Source organism: Otolemur garnettii, unplaced genomic scaffold, assembly GCF_000181295.1.
Source record: "Otolemur garnettii isolate 467f Iridium unplaced genomic scaffold, OtoGar3 scaffold00224, whole genome shotgun sequence".
NCBI lineage: Eukaryota > Metazoa > Chordata > Mammalia > Primates > Galagidae > Otolemur > Otolemur garnettii.
Window position 1 is genome coordinate 811,462 of NW_003852619.1, and position 18,563 is coordinate 830,024.

The 18,563-nt window shown below is 39.2% G+C and overlaps 1 protein-coding gene across 3 annotated transcripts in view; it reads right to left on the reverse strand.

Moving 5' to 3' along the window:
• The window catches only part of TENM1 (teneurin transmembrane protein 1), a 596,275-nt gene that overhangs the window by 132,723 nt on the left and 444,989 nt on the right, over window positions 1–18,563 (reverse strand). For all 3 annotated transcript variants that reach the window (XM_012812797.1, XM_003801898.2, XM_003801899.2), the window contains exons 18-19: window positions 16,829–17,096; window positions 1,062–1,205 (exon numbers count right to left, since the gene is read on the reverse strand). In XM_012812797.1, coding sequence (XP_012668251.1) covers window positions 1,062–1,205; window positions 16,829–17,096 — 412 coding nt within the window. The remainder of the gene's footprint in view (window positions 1–1,061; window positions 1,206–16,828; window positions 17,097–18,563) is intronic.

The window sequence follows — 18,563 nt, forward strand, 5'->3', positions numbered from 1 at the left end:
AATGTCAAACTCTTTCAAATCAAAACAAAAAACCTAATAATTTAATAAGTGGCATCTGCCCTTTCGTTTTTGTACTTTTAAAACTGTGGCTCTCCTTTTGACAACAGAAAAAAAAAAGCTGACATTTTATATCTGTGCTTAAATCTTTGCTCTTCAAAAAAAAAAAAAAAATAAACAACTTGAAATAGAATTTAGAATCTTCCTGGGGGGAGGAGAGGGTATAAATGAGGGGATATGGCAAGGGATTCATTCAACTTCAGGATGCCACAGTGAAGGGAGTGTGGTCTTATTTCATGATAGAGGCAAATCTGGTTAGCTTTGCTGTTTAAAATTTCCCATCCTATGGGGCTAGTGGGCATAGCTGATGCAACTATGGTGCAAACTAAGTAATATAATGGGTGTGTGATTATAAAATGGAACTCTTGGCTTGGTCCGTTCATGGCCTTATAAGATAATTCAGCCTCAGCCACCTGTTCCACAAAGGTAGAACGGATCCAAAGATGGCTAGATGGAAGAGTATAGCTGCCTCAGTGCATTCTGATCTTTAATTCTGGGAAAAGAACCCAAAGGACTTGTCTGCCTCTTTAGATAAAAAGGAGTATGATTCCACAGGAAAAACTTATCAGTAGATATTCAGAGGAAAGATGGGTGAAAACACCGGTTTCCCAGTAGGATGCAACAGGAGGTGGAGGAACGTGGAAGAGAAGTTATAACTGAGGTAGCAAAATCAGTTCATCTGGGGAAAGCACAGGCTCAGGGGGCACCTGTGGTCCCTTCTCTTGATTTACTGAACATTTACATTACAAACTTGGAGGAAGCGACAGCAGAAAAGTGGCACAAAGAAGGGAGAAATTGAAGATGAGAGTATTCTGATTCTCACCACACTAACGGTAATTCAAAATCATATCACTGTATTTGAAAGGAAATATACTAATTTGGTCATCTCTAAGTGGTGTTCTTACAGGTAATTTCCTCTTGTACTTTTCCAATTTTTCTACAATGAATATGTATTAGACAGCCTTAGGAAAACAGTATTACTACAGATTTTAAAAGCTGCTTACCACTTTGAGGATTCAAAATGTGATGCTTATTCAAGGACCAGCCTCCTAGATTAGATGCATCCATCTCGAAACCTTGTAAAACGACTGTCCTTTGCTCCCAGAGAATAAAGTCAGGGCACGTTTCATATTCATATCCCACAGACACTGCAAACAAAGAGTTAACAGCACATTAGAAGACGGTAAAATATTTGCTGCATGTTTACACTGATTGACAATACGGTGGATACTGCATTTGGTACTGAATTCTGATTTGAGTTGAAATTTGAATGCAAACCTGGCATAGTACAGGATGGTATCTAGCATAACACTGGTCCCCTGGAAGTGATCAGTTAGAGCTTTGTAGATAAATATATGAAGGAGTGAGTGAATGAATGCTGTCATTAGCTTGGTACGATATGTTTGTGGACATTAAGCTTTATTCTGGGCTTTTGAGTTGGAGACTGTGAAGCTTTCTGCTGGGTTAAGCTGTAGCAGTATAATTTCTCTCTATCTTTGTAAGAAATGCAGGGAGTGTTGGTTTCCTGCCTCTCTAGAGTGAAAAATGCACTCAGGAAGCTGTATTTGGAGTACAGGGGCACTTATACAACAACTAACTACACATAAAACTAATAAAAATCGATTTGCCTAATTTATATTTTTTCTTGTGCTAACTGGCCTTTAATTTGCTGAGAAGACTAAGTGTGCTTAGAGTACTGCAAGTGTAAATTCCACTTTGTGCTCATTATGTTTTGGTTTCTGCATATAGCTAACCAATGGGACATCGCCCAACATTTGGCTTCAACTCCTATGCAGCACAGATGTTGTGCATTAAACTTGGAACCCTGGTATGCCACTAAAATGGGAAGTGCAGAATGTGTTAGTTTGGGTGTCTCTGCTCTACTGAAATATGCATAGCCCAAGTATACCAAGTCCCAGCAATTTTCCCACTTGGTAAACCTGCTTACCTGTTGGAACCTCAGGTTTCTGATTCCTGAATTTAAAATGCTTTCTAGCTTCAATATTCTAAGCCTGAGAATACTGGCTCATAACACTACATATCCCAAGCTGATTTCCCCCTTTCTGGCAGCTTTAAATAGCTCCAGTTGGTCTGTTTTCTGCTATTGCTTTTGAATACCTGCCTCTACCTGACTCTTTAGATACCCACGGAAAGTAAAGTCCTCCCCTGGTCATTTGGTTATGAAAACTGGTAATGAAAACTGGTGCTTAAATAATGCCAACACAATAGGTCCAAAAATGAAATAAATTCAAGCAGATTAATTTTCTTTGGCATTAGGTGAAGGGAAAAGATGGTGATATGAGTCAAACTGATTTGCATGTGCACGTGCATGTGTATATGAGCGCATGCATAGATAAGTAGAAAAGGCCTTATAATTACGAATATTCAGTTCTCTGTCTTTGCACATCTTCTGTGGCAAATTTCAAATTACAGGCTGGCTTGTCTCTGTCATCCACCCTACCAAAGCTTATGATAGGGATCAGGACTGTCTTTGTGGGTGTGGCCCATGTTTAGAAGGGTCTCACACTTGATTTAATGCCCTGCTGTCACCATCTTATAATTCTTAATACTTTTTAATCAAGAGGCTTTGTACTTTCATTATTATTTCAGTGGGCCCCACAGATTGTGTAGCTGGTCCTGGCAGGATGCCTTTCTATCAGCCATCAGCTGATGAAGACTCATGGAATGCAAACTCATTTTGATATTCGCCCCAACCAGGCATTATTAGTAAGGGAGGTCAATAGGGACCTGGAGGAAGACTAATCATAAAATGGAAATAGTTTCCGAATGGAAATTATTTGGAGATCATTTATGCCAATGCTGCTCTCTATTAAGGTGACTAGAAATAGAGTCTCAGAGGGGAAAGGGATCTCAAGGGTGATCTAGTTTAGGCTACACTCACGGCACAAATTGATGCTTCCTATGGTCTCTGTGATACCTCATAGCCTCTCTAGTTGCTAAAACAACTCTGGCAAAGTAGAAAGAATTGGTTTTAGAGCAAGAGTCAGAAAAGATTTCAACTCTCATAATCTGTCATTAACTAGCTGTGGGGACTCAGGCAAGCTATCTTCCATCTTTGGGATCCATGTCCTTCATTGGTAGCAAAGTAGGGAGATGGTGACTAGAAATGGTGGTTCTCAGACTATGTGAGGTCAGGGAGCACTTTAATGTGAATCTCACAAAGGTTATGGTTATTATTTCTAGAAAATGCATGTGCATGCAAAATCTGGTATGTAATTCTAGGGGGTTCACTCACTTCCCGTAGTTCAATTAAAGGTCTCATATTAAAGACTCCTGTACTAGATAATTCTCCTAAATCCTCTTTAGCACTAACACGCTATGATTCTAAATTGCATTCCTTCCACATTAGATTTTGGTTGAGGATCAAACCCAAAAGCTAAATAGAATGCTGAATCTCATGTTGGAAAAATTAGGTGGTTAGAGAGCACAGGAAGGGCCATGTTGGTGTGTAGAATAACACGGTTTCCGCTTCTCTTGCCAACATTTAAAAGTCTTGATTAATAAATAATCACAACAACAATAATTACAAGTTCCCTTAAAGTCATCATCTCCCTCCCCACAGTACTCTTGGCAATTACTGGATCTGCCTTCTGTACTTTGTAAGCCTGGTGTGCTCCCCTAGAATCTCTTCTCCGGAAGGTGATTGCACAGTTTTGCAAGTAAGTAGTGTGCCCTGGTGACCTCTGATGGTGATTTGGAGCCTGCTTTTCCCTCTCAGTAACAGTTAAAGATCCTCCCAACTCTGCAGCAGGAAATGCTTACATAAAGCATCAATTAAAGAGTTCTCCATGCAATGGTAATGAGACATACTTACTCTTTCACCTCCTCCTATCTGCTCTCTGAACTGCTCTCTAGTCCACAACAAAAAAAGCACATTGGCTGCAATCACTACAATTATATTACTTTCCCCTCCTAGTCACAGCAAATAGCAACAAGGTAGCCACTTAGGAAGTTTTCTCTAATTTTTATTAGATTTACTATGAGCTGATAAAGTTATAATTTATATTTAAGACTTGTCCAAAATTCCAGCTGACTTTAATGAGAATAGCTGTCTTTTGGGATATGTTTTGTACAGGGCTCCTCAGTCAGACTAACAAGGCAAAGATCCTTTTTGATAGCAGCCCACTTTAACATAATCTTGGAACTCGCAATCAGTTTATGAGAAGGCAGACATTTCACTCTATGGCCATGAGCTTCTCTCCAAAATCATGAGAACTGGCAAATATAGTAGCAACCAATCCTAGATTTCCTATCATGGAAGCAGACTTCAACATACTAAATGCCTATACTTTTTCACATAATTAAATATAGGGGAGGAGAAGGGTTATACTGGGGCTAGTGCTAAAAATGCTGAGTTGTGATATCACACTCTGCTTGAGACTGTGACAGCAGAACCTCAGCTAAATAAGCAGTGTGGACTACTACTGTCGCCTAGGTGGCCTGTTGCCTATCATCAACACAGCACAGTAGAGGGCATGGCTTCAGCCTCTGGTGCTCTGGAGTGAAGAATAGTACAATAGAAGGAAAAAAATTCCTCATCAACATTTCAGAGGAGAGGAGAAAGTTAGACTAGACTGCCAGTGAGCAAGGACAAGTGGTCAAGGGGTCCTGGAGTACATTTCCAGGGGTTGGCAGAGTGGGCTTATGCCAATGTGCACAGATCTGGCAGGCCATTAAGAGAGAGCCATTGACACGGAAGAATACTTTCTCTGAGCCATGTGATCATGTCCCTTGGGACACCCCAACTCCATCTGGATTTCTGCCTTCCTGTTTTCTCTCCTTCACCTCTACAAAGAGAGTAGAATGTTCCTTAACCAAGGGTCATTGATTTTCAAGATAGTCTTGTTACCCTTGCATAGGATTCTGCCCTCTGATCACTAGATTGTACCTCTGACTTCACTGTTAGTCATCTTGCAAATATTACACTAGTAGACTGAGGGAAAGACTGCAGCCTGCTCCTCTAAAGTCATTTGACATTGAAAAAAATAGAATGTTTATTCTATTTATCAAAGCAGCAACATTTGTATGACATAGGGACTGCAAGAAGGCTGGGGGCCACAGGCTCCCTGACACCCAGTTTAGTTTATTCTGACATTCATCTGTAAGGGTTGGGATAGGTGATTGACGTTAGGTAGCCAGCCAAGGTGGAGACGCCACGCAAGTAAGCTGATGTGTGAAATATGACAAGATTAAGCAGATGACTTTCAACAGCTTCAGGCTAAGGCTTCAGAATTCATAATGGTTGCACTTATGAAGGCAATATATAATTAAAAGTCGTCTGATAGTGTGAGAAATTTAAGTGTTACTTTCATGAACTCAAGGAACATCTAAAAATAATTTCATGACATTTAAAAGGTAACTAACAACAAGATGAGAACCTTCTTCTCTGAAAGAAATAATTGAATAAAATAAATATTTCCCATTCTTTTAAAATACTAGCTTAATGAGAAAACAAAAGCAACAACAAAACACCCAAGGAACCAAATGAAGGCCATGGCAAAAACAGACCAAGACTATGTAGATAAAATGCTATCTACTGAAAACAGGTACTTGCTTTCAAAGCTTCTTCTATTTTTTCCTATTTTCTAGTGATTTATCCTAGAACAGGATGAGCCCAGAGGCTCCTCAATTTGACACATTGTCCAATAGCCCCAAATGCTTTGTTTATCCATTATTCCTAGCTTACTAAAAGTGACAGAATCAGGTGTTGAATTTTTATCAAGTGCCTTTTTGGCACTTATGGAAATATTCACATAGGTTTTCCCTTTAATCTATTAAGATAGTGAATTATAACAATGTTTTCCTAATGTTGAACCATATTTGTGGTTCTAAAAGACACTCACTATACCTAGTTATGATGTATTATCTTTTCAGTGGATCACTGGATTTGATTTGGATCTGTGTCCTAACTACTTACGAAAATAAGAGTTAAGTAAGACAGTGTTAGGAATAAGGTAGTAGCTGAATAAAGAGAAAGTATAGGTAGTAAAAAAAAAAAAAAGTCTTCAGAAGTATGGTAGCTATGCAACATTTTTGCTAAGAGGTCCTGTACCCTGAAACCGAGTATCAGGAAATTTATTTTCTGGCTTCTTTGTTTAAGCCTAGCCAGGCTGTATAAAAACCAACCTGGATGACGTATGTGCCACCAAAAGCAGAGTGATGTACTCGCTCAAATACATATTTGTGAGTTTCTTTGTGTGCCTATATACTGTCTTCCTCTCTTTGGGCAGACTCGCCATCCCATATATAGAGCAAGACCATGGGGTCACCCTCAGCCTCTGTTCTTAATCATTTGTTTGTTCAGTTATTCAACAAATATGCACTAACTATCTCATGGATACCTCCTGTTGACAAGCATGGTGTGGGGCACTGGGAATATGAGGTTGAACGAGACAGAACAAGTCAGTATTCTCCCCAGTAAGGGCTTACATTCTAGTGAGAGGAACAAATATAAAGGAAAAACAAATACACGTGCACATACACACACAAATAAATTGTGATAAATGTCATGATGGGAAAATGCAGGGTATTATGAGAGAGCATAACAAGGGAATTTATGTTGGCCTGGGGAAGCAAGGAAAAGCCTCTTTGTTAAGAAAGGGTAAAGCATCTTAGGCAGAGAGAGCAACATGTGCGAAAGATCTTGAGACCAGCTTCTTTAAGATTGAAAGGTCAGGGTGGCTAGAGTGTCAGTTTCTGTCTATTGCATCAAAAACAAGTGAAGAACAATAACCATCCCTATCCCAACCCAATAATAAAACAAAAGATTACTATTCTTCAGCAATATTAAGACATCTTGGGGAGGGGAGGAGTAGAGGTTTTAGAAATAGATTCACCTTGAAAATGGACTGGCTATCCTTTGAAATAATGTGATTGATTAAAAGGAATGAAACATTATAATGGAAAGTAAGGTGCTGTTATTTAACGACTAAGCAAAACTTCACTGAGCCGTTCTATGTGCCAGGCAGGTGACCTGCTAAACACTCTGATATAGTGGATATTACACAGGGCACAATAATTTTTCATGTGAGAGAGGATATCTTGTGGAACTTTCATCCATTGTCTTCTTAATAATTGCCATTCAAGTCATACCACCTTACATTTGTGTAACAACAGTTACATACATTTTTGTGTATATGACCTAATTTAAATACTCTCCAAACCTCATGAGGAAGATATATTTACTCCAATTTGAAGATGAGAGCATATAAACTCAGAGAAGTGAAGTTACTAGTCCAGGGTCAATTGGATGGTAAATGGTAGAACCAGAACTCAAACCCAGTGACTCACAGCCAAGTTATTTTGCCTACTATACTAGATCACAGCTATTAGGGGAAGACCCACCATTCAGAGGTGCTAAATAAATAACTTTTTATTTGCTTAGAATTTAAGAGATAAGGATTGGAAGCTAGGGATAGCCTTGAAGTAGATGTGCTGTGTAACTTGGTTGGCAAAAAATAGTGCCTGGTTATGTTGTTGTCTTAATGTAATTATTAACAGCATCTCCTTTTACTCTAAAAAGTATCTTGTTTTGAATGATAAATTATATGGTCACCCAATCTTCAGGGGATACTAGGAGGCAAGATTTTCTGCCTTGGAAAATAAGTCACATGGTTTAATAAATGAATCAATTTTTGTGTCTTCTTGGCTTATCATCTTACCAATACCTTTCAAACTTTCATGCCTGAAAGTCATGATAAGAAACACAAATTTGTTAACTGTAACCTGGCATACACATGGGGAGATACACACACAGACACACATACATGTACATATGAAGCTGAACAATTAAGCTCTTGAACTCCACCTAGAAAAAGTGCTACGTACCTCATTGCTGAGTATCACTATGGTCACCTTTGAAGTACCACCCTTAGGAAGCTATACTCCAATGCCAGTGCCTAGTCCACCCTTCAAAGCAATTTTGGAAGTCTTTCTGGAATGACCCTCTGAGCTGTCAGTGTATGGCATACAAAACATATAACAATAGGGAATGCTATTCAGCAAGATACCACCACACATTGACAGGAACACAGCTATGAGACACTGGTATACCAAGGTTATGAAACCTTACTGAGTTGTTTGTACAGTGCTGCCAATGTAAGCCCATGGTGGCAAGTTTGTGAACTTAGTTGTCGGACTGAGTATGATGACAGCTCTGATAGCCATTTCAGAAAAAGAGTTCCAAAATTGCTTTTTAGGGTGGATTGGGCACTGAGCTTAGTGCATAGCTTCCTAAGAGGAGTATATTGAAAATAACCATAGTGATATTCAGCAATGAGATGTGTAGCACTTTTCATAGGATGAGTTTGTAAACTTAATTGTGTGACCTCATATAACTGAAACAACAGTTTCTGAAACAATGCTCTCTAAGTAGCATCACATTCTGATATTTTCTACTGAACTCTGTTTACCTTGATTCTATTACATTCTCCTCCATTTAAAACAAAATTCTGGTTGAATAACCAAATGCATTGATTTCATAGTCTACTAATGAAAGTGTCCAGCAGTTTGAAATGGGCACAAGATCACTTGCTTAACAGACTACTAGTGAGGGCCATCTGAAAACCTTGATAGGCTTCAGGCATTCCTGCTTTTGGACACCCTCTCTCACATCTTATTAGACATATTAAAATGTATACAACTCATATCTCATATTACACATTTCATATGTAAGTGTGAAATGGAGTTGCAGTTGACAAGCTGACATATTGCTCCATTTTGCAGATGCTTATTTAAATATTTATTAATGCTGATTTTCAGGTTTTCTTTTCATATTCTGGTGCCAAGAAACTTGTTTTTTTAGGCTGCAAACATTTTGTAGGTCCTTGAAAAACTCATATCCTTGGCACTGTGCCTATAAAGTTGAGTGGATAAAACAGCCCTGCTCTCAGTTAACGATTATGAATTCATGAGTGGAGAGAAATGATGAAAGATTATTATCTCTGCTAGCTTCTCTGACAGAAAACCACTGGGGCGTTGAATTGGGTACTCGGGAAGGTGGGGTGGTCACTTTGGTGAAAAGAGGCAGCTGTGAAAGGCTTACAGACCTCAGGACTGGGAGACTAGAGTTTGAATCGCTGCTCTCATATAGGACTCTAGGCAAGTCCCTTCCTCTTTCTGAATCTCAGTCTCCTTCTTTGCAAAATGAAGATCATTCTAATCCTGCCATGCCTACTAGGCAGAAATGTTAGAAGGATTAAAATGAGATAACGTATGTGAAAGTACTTTGCAAATTGTAAAGCACTACCCATTTATTATTAAAATATTCAGTGGATGCTATTTTTGTGGCTGCCCAGCCTGTTTGGGTTTTACTGAAGGGAAATTTATGAACACTAAAGCATCGTTCTCAGGAATGTTTTGTGTGCACAAAGCAACTGTAGTTTAGCACCTATTACTATTAATGCCCCACCCTCCCTAACTCAATTTAGACAGACTCCTATGCGTTGTGAACCTTTAGGAAGTCTAGTTCTCCCAGAAACACCATTCTTTCTTGCCAAACTACTGTACTAAATAATTATGCAATTGTTGTTGCCAATAACCTTGAAGAAAAATAGAATTGTTTATAGCAGTGCTACGAAAAGATGGCTGATTTCCTGAACTTCCAGGACTCTAAACTGTTGCAATTTAATTTAATTAAAATAAAGACTAGGCAGAATGCATTATTACATATTGATAATGTATGCAGACACAGGCGGACATCAGGAATTATTTTGACAAAATTCACATAATGGATGCAGATCAGAGCCCCTGAACAAGCCAGTTTGTCAAATTAAATAAGCCGTCTCTAGAATTTTAACGGCTCTGTGAACTTAACAATAATGATTTTTTACATTGTTTTGCAATCAGTGTAGTTGGGGAAGAAACTAAATAAAATACAATGATTTCCAGACATCGTACTTTATTTAGAGCCAGAGAATAAAGCACTAAGGCCAAATTTTTTCAAATACTCACATGGAGTTTTTAGCAGGGGAGTCGTGTCTGTGTATCAGACAACAAAATCTTTAAGCTGGCTGAACTAGTGATTGTGGTTTTTATACTAGAACCCTGGGGGTGATTTTACTCTTCTTTTCCTTGATCAATATTGTACTTGGATTAATCAATCTTATCAGTTGCCAATGATACTTGTCCAAGGAAGGAGTTCACACAACCTCTGTAATTTATTCACTCTGGTATTATCTCTCCAGTTGCAAACTCTATTTTCTTACTGAAAGTGGCAGGATACCCTAGGACCTCAGCATTCTTTTTCTCATTTTGGCTGTCCCTCAATACTCTATTCTTCTTCTGCAAAATTTTAGCCCTTAGTGATCACTCCAATGAGGTATGTGGGAAACAGAGTCCCACATTTTAAACTAAGTGAACATTTCAACTTAGATATTCACCATCACTTCAAATTCAGTTTGTTTAAATCTAAACCTCTCTTCCACCAGAAATGGGTAGGCCAGGGATTCATATTTACCTGGCATGGGAAGGAAGAAGAGTGAGAGGCTTTTCTAGTTCCAGTTTAACCAAAATCTTAGCTATAACTGGGACTGTATGAATGTTGGTTAAGGCTTTAGGAGTTTCCTATTGCTGTTGCAACAAATCATGCAAACTTAAAGGTTTCTAACAAGATACATTTAGCATTTTATAGACAAGGAAGTCAGAAATCTCAAATGGGTCTCATTGAGCAAAACTCAGGATATCAACAGGCTTCAGTTCCTTATAGAGGCTCTAAGATAAAAGAGTGGCATCTGCATTCCTTGGTTTATAGATCCCTTCTTCTGTCTTCAAAGCCAGTAATATTGCATCTCTCTATGCTTTTATTCCATAGTTGTATCTTCACTTAACTCTGATCTCCATTTATGCCCCTACTTTCACTTTTAAGAAGCCCTATGACACTATCAGACCTAGTCCAGGATAGTCAGATAATCTAGGATAATTGCCAATCTCAAATTAGAAGTTGACCAACAACCTAAATTTCATCTATAACTTAATTCTCTTTTGTCACGCAACGTACCATATTCCTTGGTCCCAAGGATGGATATCTTTGAGAGGTAGCTATTATTCTACTAAAAATCTATACTAGGATGTCAAAATCTGAAGCAAATCTGAGAAGTGTTAGGTATGGTACTGCTGTTACTATCTGGTACAAAATTCAATCTGTTTCTTCCCATAGCAGTTAAGTGAGTATAAAATATCACCAGGAGTATAAATAAATGTTCCCTTGTTTGTTTAGATTCAATCACAGATATTAAGGTATTAGTTCAATGGTCACATATTTGGTCCTTTTGTCTCTATCAATTTATCACCTGAACTATTGATTGTCTACTATATTCTTAGGGGGTTCAAAATCCATCTTTAGAGTAGCAAATCCTTCAACTTCATGCTACCACCTGTTTAAATGTTTTACCATTGTCAGAAAATGCTCTTAGTCTCCATGGAGATGGAGTTGAAGACTACATAGTAAATAAATTCCCTTTTAACCATTAGAAAATTGTGATCAAGTTATCAGGGAAATTTCGTACAAGGTAAAGAATCCATATTCCATCTTAGGTACCACATGTGTAATTATTTTGGCTGTTTTCCTTGGGAACCTTGTCAGGTGTCTTTCTCCAGCCCAAAAAAGTGCTCCACAGGTGCACATAAAATATAATGAGGAATATTTTTCCCTCCCTCTTCAGATATTTCTGAGTGGGTCCATTGTCTCTTGCTTTTATTACTATTACTAGCCTTATAAAAAACATAACTATATATACACACACACACACATATATATGTGCATTTTCATTAAGGCTGCCATTTTATAGTCAGAATGCTTGAGAAGGTCTTGACCAGGAACATAATCTTAGGAATAGGAAACCACCATAGGCAAACAATAGGAATAGAGGTTTCATCACTGGTGCCATACTAGAAAATATTTGCTTATATTTGTGTTTTACTTATTTATTCAATTATCCGTGGACATGTTAGAAGCTAAGTCACTGAGGGTGAATATCTAAAATAAGAAAGAAGATTTTAGAATCTTTAGTACTGGAGGTATTTAAAAGGAAGAGATGTAACACATCTTCTGTGTAAAGTAAGGTTGATAAAGTAGTGCAGCCACTGAGGGAGACAGTTTGGCAGTTGTTCAATAAGTTAATCAGAATTACCACATGACTTAGTGATTCTACTTCTAGGTATATACCTCAAAGAATTCAAAACACATATTGAAACAAATATTTGTATACAAAATGTTTATAGCAGCATTATTCAAAATAGCCAAAAGGGGAGATAACCCACATGTCCATCAGTTGATGTATGGGCAGACAAGTGTGGTATATCCATACAATGAAATATTATTTGGTCATAAGGAGGAATGAAGTATAGATACAAGCTATGCTATGCATGAACCTCAATATCTGTACATATAAGAGCTATGCCATGAATTAACCTTGAAATGCCAAGTTAAAGAAACTAGACACAAAAGGCCACGTATTATATGATTCTGTTTATCTGAAATATCTAGAATAGGTAAATTCATGCTGTGGAGGACAGGCTGTGAGGCAGCAGGGTCCCACAGCCTGGGGAGATGTTCAGGGAATGACCCCCAGCTGTTTCTCCTCCTTTAACAACAGACATTCTTTTCTACTCTGCCAGAAGTCATGTAGCCCCTGCATACTTTCCTTTTTATTGTGCCAGCAAGCATGCAGCTTTTCCTCTTTAAAGATAATCTTTACCCCATGTGCTAAGATTTACATCATTTAGTAGCCTTGTTTAAGATACTATATAAATAAAGCAAGAACCACAGTTCAGTGCTGGCTGCAGTCTTAGATGCTCCAGTTATCCTGACCCCATCTTTGTCTTTTGTGTGTTTTATGTCTCTTGTGTGTCTTATTTCCTCATTCTCCACCATTCCCACTCCTGTTTGTTCTCCTTCTTCATGCTGGTTTGTGAAACATACAAAGAGGAGATTGGTGGTTGCCAGGGCCAGGAGGGAGGGAGGAGTGAGGAATGATGGCTACTGCGTATGGGCTTACTTTGTGAGGTGATGATGACAATGATCTGGAATTAGATATTGGTGATGGTTATAAAACCTTATGAAAATACTCAAAACTACTGATTACATACTTTAAATGGGTAAACTGTGGTATGTGAATTTCATCTCAACAAAGCTATTATTATTTTTTTAATGAGGCAGAGCTGCAGTTATGGGAGCCCTAGCAAGAAATGACTACTAGATACTGTACTGGTCAGCTCTTCATGAGAACCCTGGGTAAATTTCTAAGTGTGATAACTTTTTTAAAAAGTAAAAAACAAAAACAATGAAACCCCTTTACACCCAGCAGGGGTCTGAGGAGGTTCATAAGGAATTGGAAAATTAAAACCTATAGAGAAAAGCTGGAGGAATTTTAGATTGTTCTGCCTGCTGAAGGAAATGGTATAGGATAAAACCCTAAAGAGGAGAATTTCAGGCTTTGGGTATGATTCACTGAGGGTTCCAGCTGGAATAAGATATCACACTCCAAGTGTTCACTGTAGAGTTTGAATGAAGACGTGGGCAGAGTTAAGGAAATTGACAAGGGATGAAGACTCACCCAAGGGCTGGCAACATGAGAACCACTGTGAACTTACAGGGGCAAGAGGGGGGAATGATGATACATGAGATCAGAGAACTTGAGGATTTGGAGGATGGCTATTTGGCTATTTGGCCACTATCTTCGAATGTGGTCACTGTCAGAACTGCAGTAAAGCAAGGAGAGAGGTAGATACCCTGACCAAGTTCACCTTCCACTCTGTAGTCTCTGGATGGCACCACACATTGACTGAATCAAAAGGTAAGCCCGAGGGCAAAGGTGTCTAGGCAGTGCAGTCCACAGAAGACAGAGGGGAGCAGAGAGGGGAGAGAGAAGAGATTATGTGAGTGTGTGTGTGTGTGTGGGGGTAGCAGAGAGGGCAAATGAAGAGTAAGTAATACAGAGTGTCTGCCTATTATACCCACAATCCCCTTCTTAGAGAAACTCAGGCAGTAGACACCTGCATATACCACATGGTCCCAATATCCTGGCCACAATACAACTGAAGAAAACAATGCCAAGAACTATTATTTGTTGAATGCTTACAATAGGCCACACGCTTTACATTACTCATCTCATTTAATTATCATATCATAACAAAACTGTGAGCAACATATTCTTTATGATATCCATTTTATAGATGGAAAAATTGTGGCACTTTGAAGGTTACGTAATATATACAATGTCACATAGCTAGTAAATAGACAAGGGATGATTTGAACCCAGGGAGGGAGTCTGGCTTTAGAGTTCTCTTAACCACTGCACTCACGGGAATAGGGATTTAGCAGGATTCTGTAGGCTGACCAGAGACCTCAGTGGTAGAATAATGAAATGGTAGAATTCTGCCTTACAGGGGTGTTCTCTAAGGTACAGTGACTGGCTGATACAATATGATATTCTCTCTAAGAGGAATTTGAATGCAAGATATGAGGAAAGTTTGCAGACTCAAGGGTATGAATTGCTGAGAGAAAAGGAGGGCAGTTGCTATGGTAGGTGAAGAGATGAGCTCTGTTAATAAATTGTGGTATATATATATACCATGGAATACTATGCAGCATTGAAAAATGAAGACTTTACCTCTTTTATGTTTACATGGATGGAGCTGGAAAATATTCTCTTTAGTAAAGTATCTCAGGAATGGAAAAAAAAATCCAATGCACTCAGTACTACTGTGAAACCAATTTACAATCACTCACACTTGCATATGAAAAATGAAACACAACTATAGCCTAGGATGAAGGAGGGAAGGGGAGGAAGATGGGAAGGGAGGAGGGTGGGTCGACAGAGAGGGGGCTAGTAGGGAGACCACACCTATGGAGCATATTGCAAGTACAAGTTGGATCAAGTGTAGAACACGAATGTCTTAATGCTGTAATTGGGTAAATGAGGTGAAGGCTATGTTGATTAGTAGGATGTAAGCACTCCGATTTGTACAAATAATCTACACATTGAATCTCATAATGGCATAAATGTATTCATGATCTATGTACAAATGACTTAATACAAAAAAAAAGAGATGAACAGAGCTCTGTCGAAAGTGTGGCCAAGTCAGCACTATAGGAAGCAAGTGGACTCTTGTGGAAGAAACAACTTGAGCTATTTTTGAGTTGACAGCAAATGCTGGCCTTCTAGAGCTGTAGGTCTGTGAGGCTTGCCTGTGAGGCTGTTGATGTCTCTTGCTCTTTCTTACTTTCTTGGGTGTCTTTACAATAATTATCTATTCACTGAGGAAATATGTCTATGTTCCTTGCATTCCAATGAAGTCCAACACAGAGGAATTAATTATTTAAATATATGATGGTGTCTTGGGTAAAAAAGGTACACTAGCCTTTTCTTTCCCTCGCTCTATTTTCCTCTAAAAAGAGAGAGAAAAAATTAATACATTGTTGCCTAAGAGATATAGGTCAGCTATATGGGAGTTGTTCCATAATAGACACTTCTAAAGGAGGCGAAAATGTCACCTCTGCAGAGCTTTAGAATAGTCTTCTCACATGTCCAAGGGTGGTTTCCGTGAGATACTGCCTGAAGGCACAAGGATCAATGGCTCTTAACTGCAGGTCCACAGACCTGTACAGTCCCTTAGGAAGTTTTCCTTGTCTTCTACAGAGTGAGAGAAACAAATAATTTGGCGTCAGCCTGTCTCTTTCTCTGAGCATCAGGGTTAGATTGCTTACTGTCTTTTCTTAAGACAGACTAGTTTCCTTTTTTGGTGTTAAGATTTCCTCATTTATAGAATTGTGGTAATGGCAGGAAATACAAGTAGTATGTTACAGTCAGTTTTTTTCTCTTTTTAAATATTCTTTTTTTTTTTTTAGACAGAGTCTCACTTTATTGCCCTTGATAGAGTGCCGTGGTGTCACAGCTCACAGCAAACTCCAGCTCCTGGGTTTAGGCGATTCTCTTGCCTCAGCCTCCCAAGTAGCTGGGACCACAGGGGCCTGCCACAATGCCTAGCTATTTTTTGCTGCCGTTTGGCCGGGGCTGGGTTTGAACCTGCCACCCTCGGTATATGGGGCTGGCGCCCCACTCACTGAGCCACAGGCGCTGCCCTTTTAAAAATATTCTTACTTGAAAAAAAAAAAACTGACCCATCTATCTTAGTCTCATTTTTAAAAATGCTATTTGTCTCAGAGAATTTAATATCTGAAAGCCATAGGCCTAAAAAAAAAAATCTCTTCAGGTTCCTGTTATCTATAAAATTCTAGGTTTGAAAGTCTTGCAATTATAGAAAATCAAAACGAATAAGGCAGCAGGATAAGTTTTTATTTAACCTACAGAAATAACAAGTTAATGGAGTCTAACCATCTTAGACATAAAAGATAATAAGTGGAGATGCCTATAAGTTCAAATTTTGTAGTTTCTAAGTGGAAATGACAGTCTAAATGTCAAATCCAAAAACATGGCCTAAAGAACGCCACACCAAAGGTCACAGTTAGAAGGCAACATTCAGCTCTGGAGACAGTTACAAGTCAGATACTGTGTGATTCCACTAGTATGCAGCCTTTATGAAAGGGGAAGTTAAATCGTTTTGAAGAAAAATGTGTCAAAAGGCAACTCTAAACAGGCCCAAAGTGAGTGTTTAAATGGAAGAAAAAACACCTTAGATACTTTACACAGAAGAAAATCAAGAATGATCCCAAATACAAATTAATATGCAACTAGAATATTCTGTTGTATGAACATAATAGTGCTATTTACATAGAATTGATTCAACATACCTAAAGCCTCTGCCAAGCCCCAAACTCTTTGTCCATAGATGTCAGTCTTATTCCAGGCAAACGTGTAGACGAGATTAACTGCAGCAGGAAACCATTTCTGTGTGAGTCGTCCTTCCACAGCTACTGTGAGGTGTACTTTTACCATCCCCACAGGAATCGTTGAATGGGTCAGAAGGATCCTTAGGAGGGTTTTGTACCCAGGGGTACGGCTGCTTAGGTAACTCAGCCTCACAAAGCTAGAAGGAATGGGGATTTCCTCCTGCACGACCTGAAAGACAAAAAAAGCCAAATGAGCCAAATCAGCGGTCCAGGCAGATGAGGCCATTGCACGCTTTGTGGTGTCAGCAAGGTGCCAAAGCAGGGAGCCCCAGGGGATCTAAGGATGTCAGGGCATTTGTTTCCAAATCCTGTGAGACTATGTGACGGCAGGTTTCAACTTTTGCCCCACATACGCTGGGATGAGATATCCACTCAACCCTAAGGCTTGCTCTCGTTTTTGCCCTATTAGGAAAGACTGTGTAAAGAATAATTTGAGTTTTTAAACTGTGTTCCTAAAACTGCTTAGTAGGAGTTGGAAAAGATCACACTGCTGAATGTCAAGCAATTCAGTGCTATGTGCTCCATTAGGGGTCTTTTCCTTACAGGCTGTATCAATACACAAAATCCTCCCTCATGTTAACTCATATATCACGACACCATTGCTGTAACCCTTGTTCAGGTTAGGTTCTCTACGAGGAAGGACTCCAGAAATCAGGCCCAGCAAGTGATATTTTATGACAAAGATTATGGTTTGCCTAGAATTAATCTTTACTGATGCCACCGAATTTGTTTTCTTTTGTACTTTGGAATGGCTCTGAGGCCAAATTTTTAATCAAATTTTTCTTACATATTTCTCTATGCCTGGATGTACCAATGGCCGGGAACAAGTTTCTCCAAGTTGGCATCTACAAGTGAGAAGCAAATAACTCCCACTTATTCCTCTGCAAATTTTATACAAACATTGGTCTCAGGGTGAAAATACCACATGACTTCTTTAAATAATTGCTATTACTTCTTATTATTTTTTTATGCAGTTTTTGGCCAGGGCTGGGTTTGAACCCGTCATCTCTGGCATATGGGGCCGGCGCCCTAGACCTGTGAGCCACAGGCGCCGCCCCTTATTGCTTATTATTACCAGATAAAGTTAAATAACCAAACCTGGTAACTGAAACTGAATCTTGTGTTCCCTGACTGTCATCTTTCAAAACACATCTGAAGAAAAGCCCCATTCTGTGTTACCCACACATTTAGGGTAACATGGACAGTGATGATATTTTTGTGCCTTTATTTATTTTCACCTCTGAACTTTGTCTCCTCTTACTTGTCAATGGAAAAGTAAGAGGAGACCATATACACCCAGGCTGGTGGGTTCGGACCTGGCCTGGGCCAGCTAAACAACAATGGCAACTGCAACAAAAAATAGCCAGGTATTGTGCTGGGCGCCTGTAGTCCCAGCTACTTGGGAGGCTGAGGCAAGAAAATCACTTAAGCCCAAGAGCTATGACGTCACAGCACTCTACCGAGGGGGACATAATGAAACTCTGCCCCCCCTGCCCCCCCCCAAAAGATTTGATTGTTAAACACATAATATCTCATCTTGTTCAGGATTTTGGGTCATCCTCCTGTTTCTGAGGACACAGTTCCTCTTGCGCACACTTTGCCCACTTTTGCTTCCCCTACATTAGCCATCTGATAC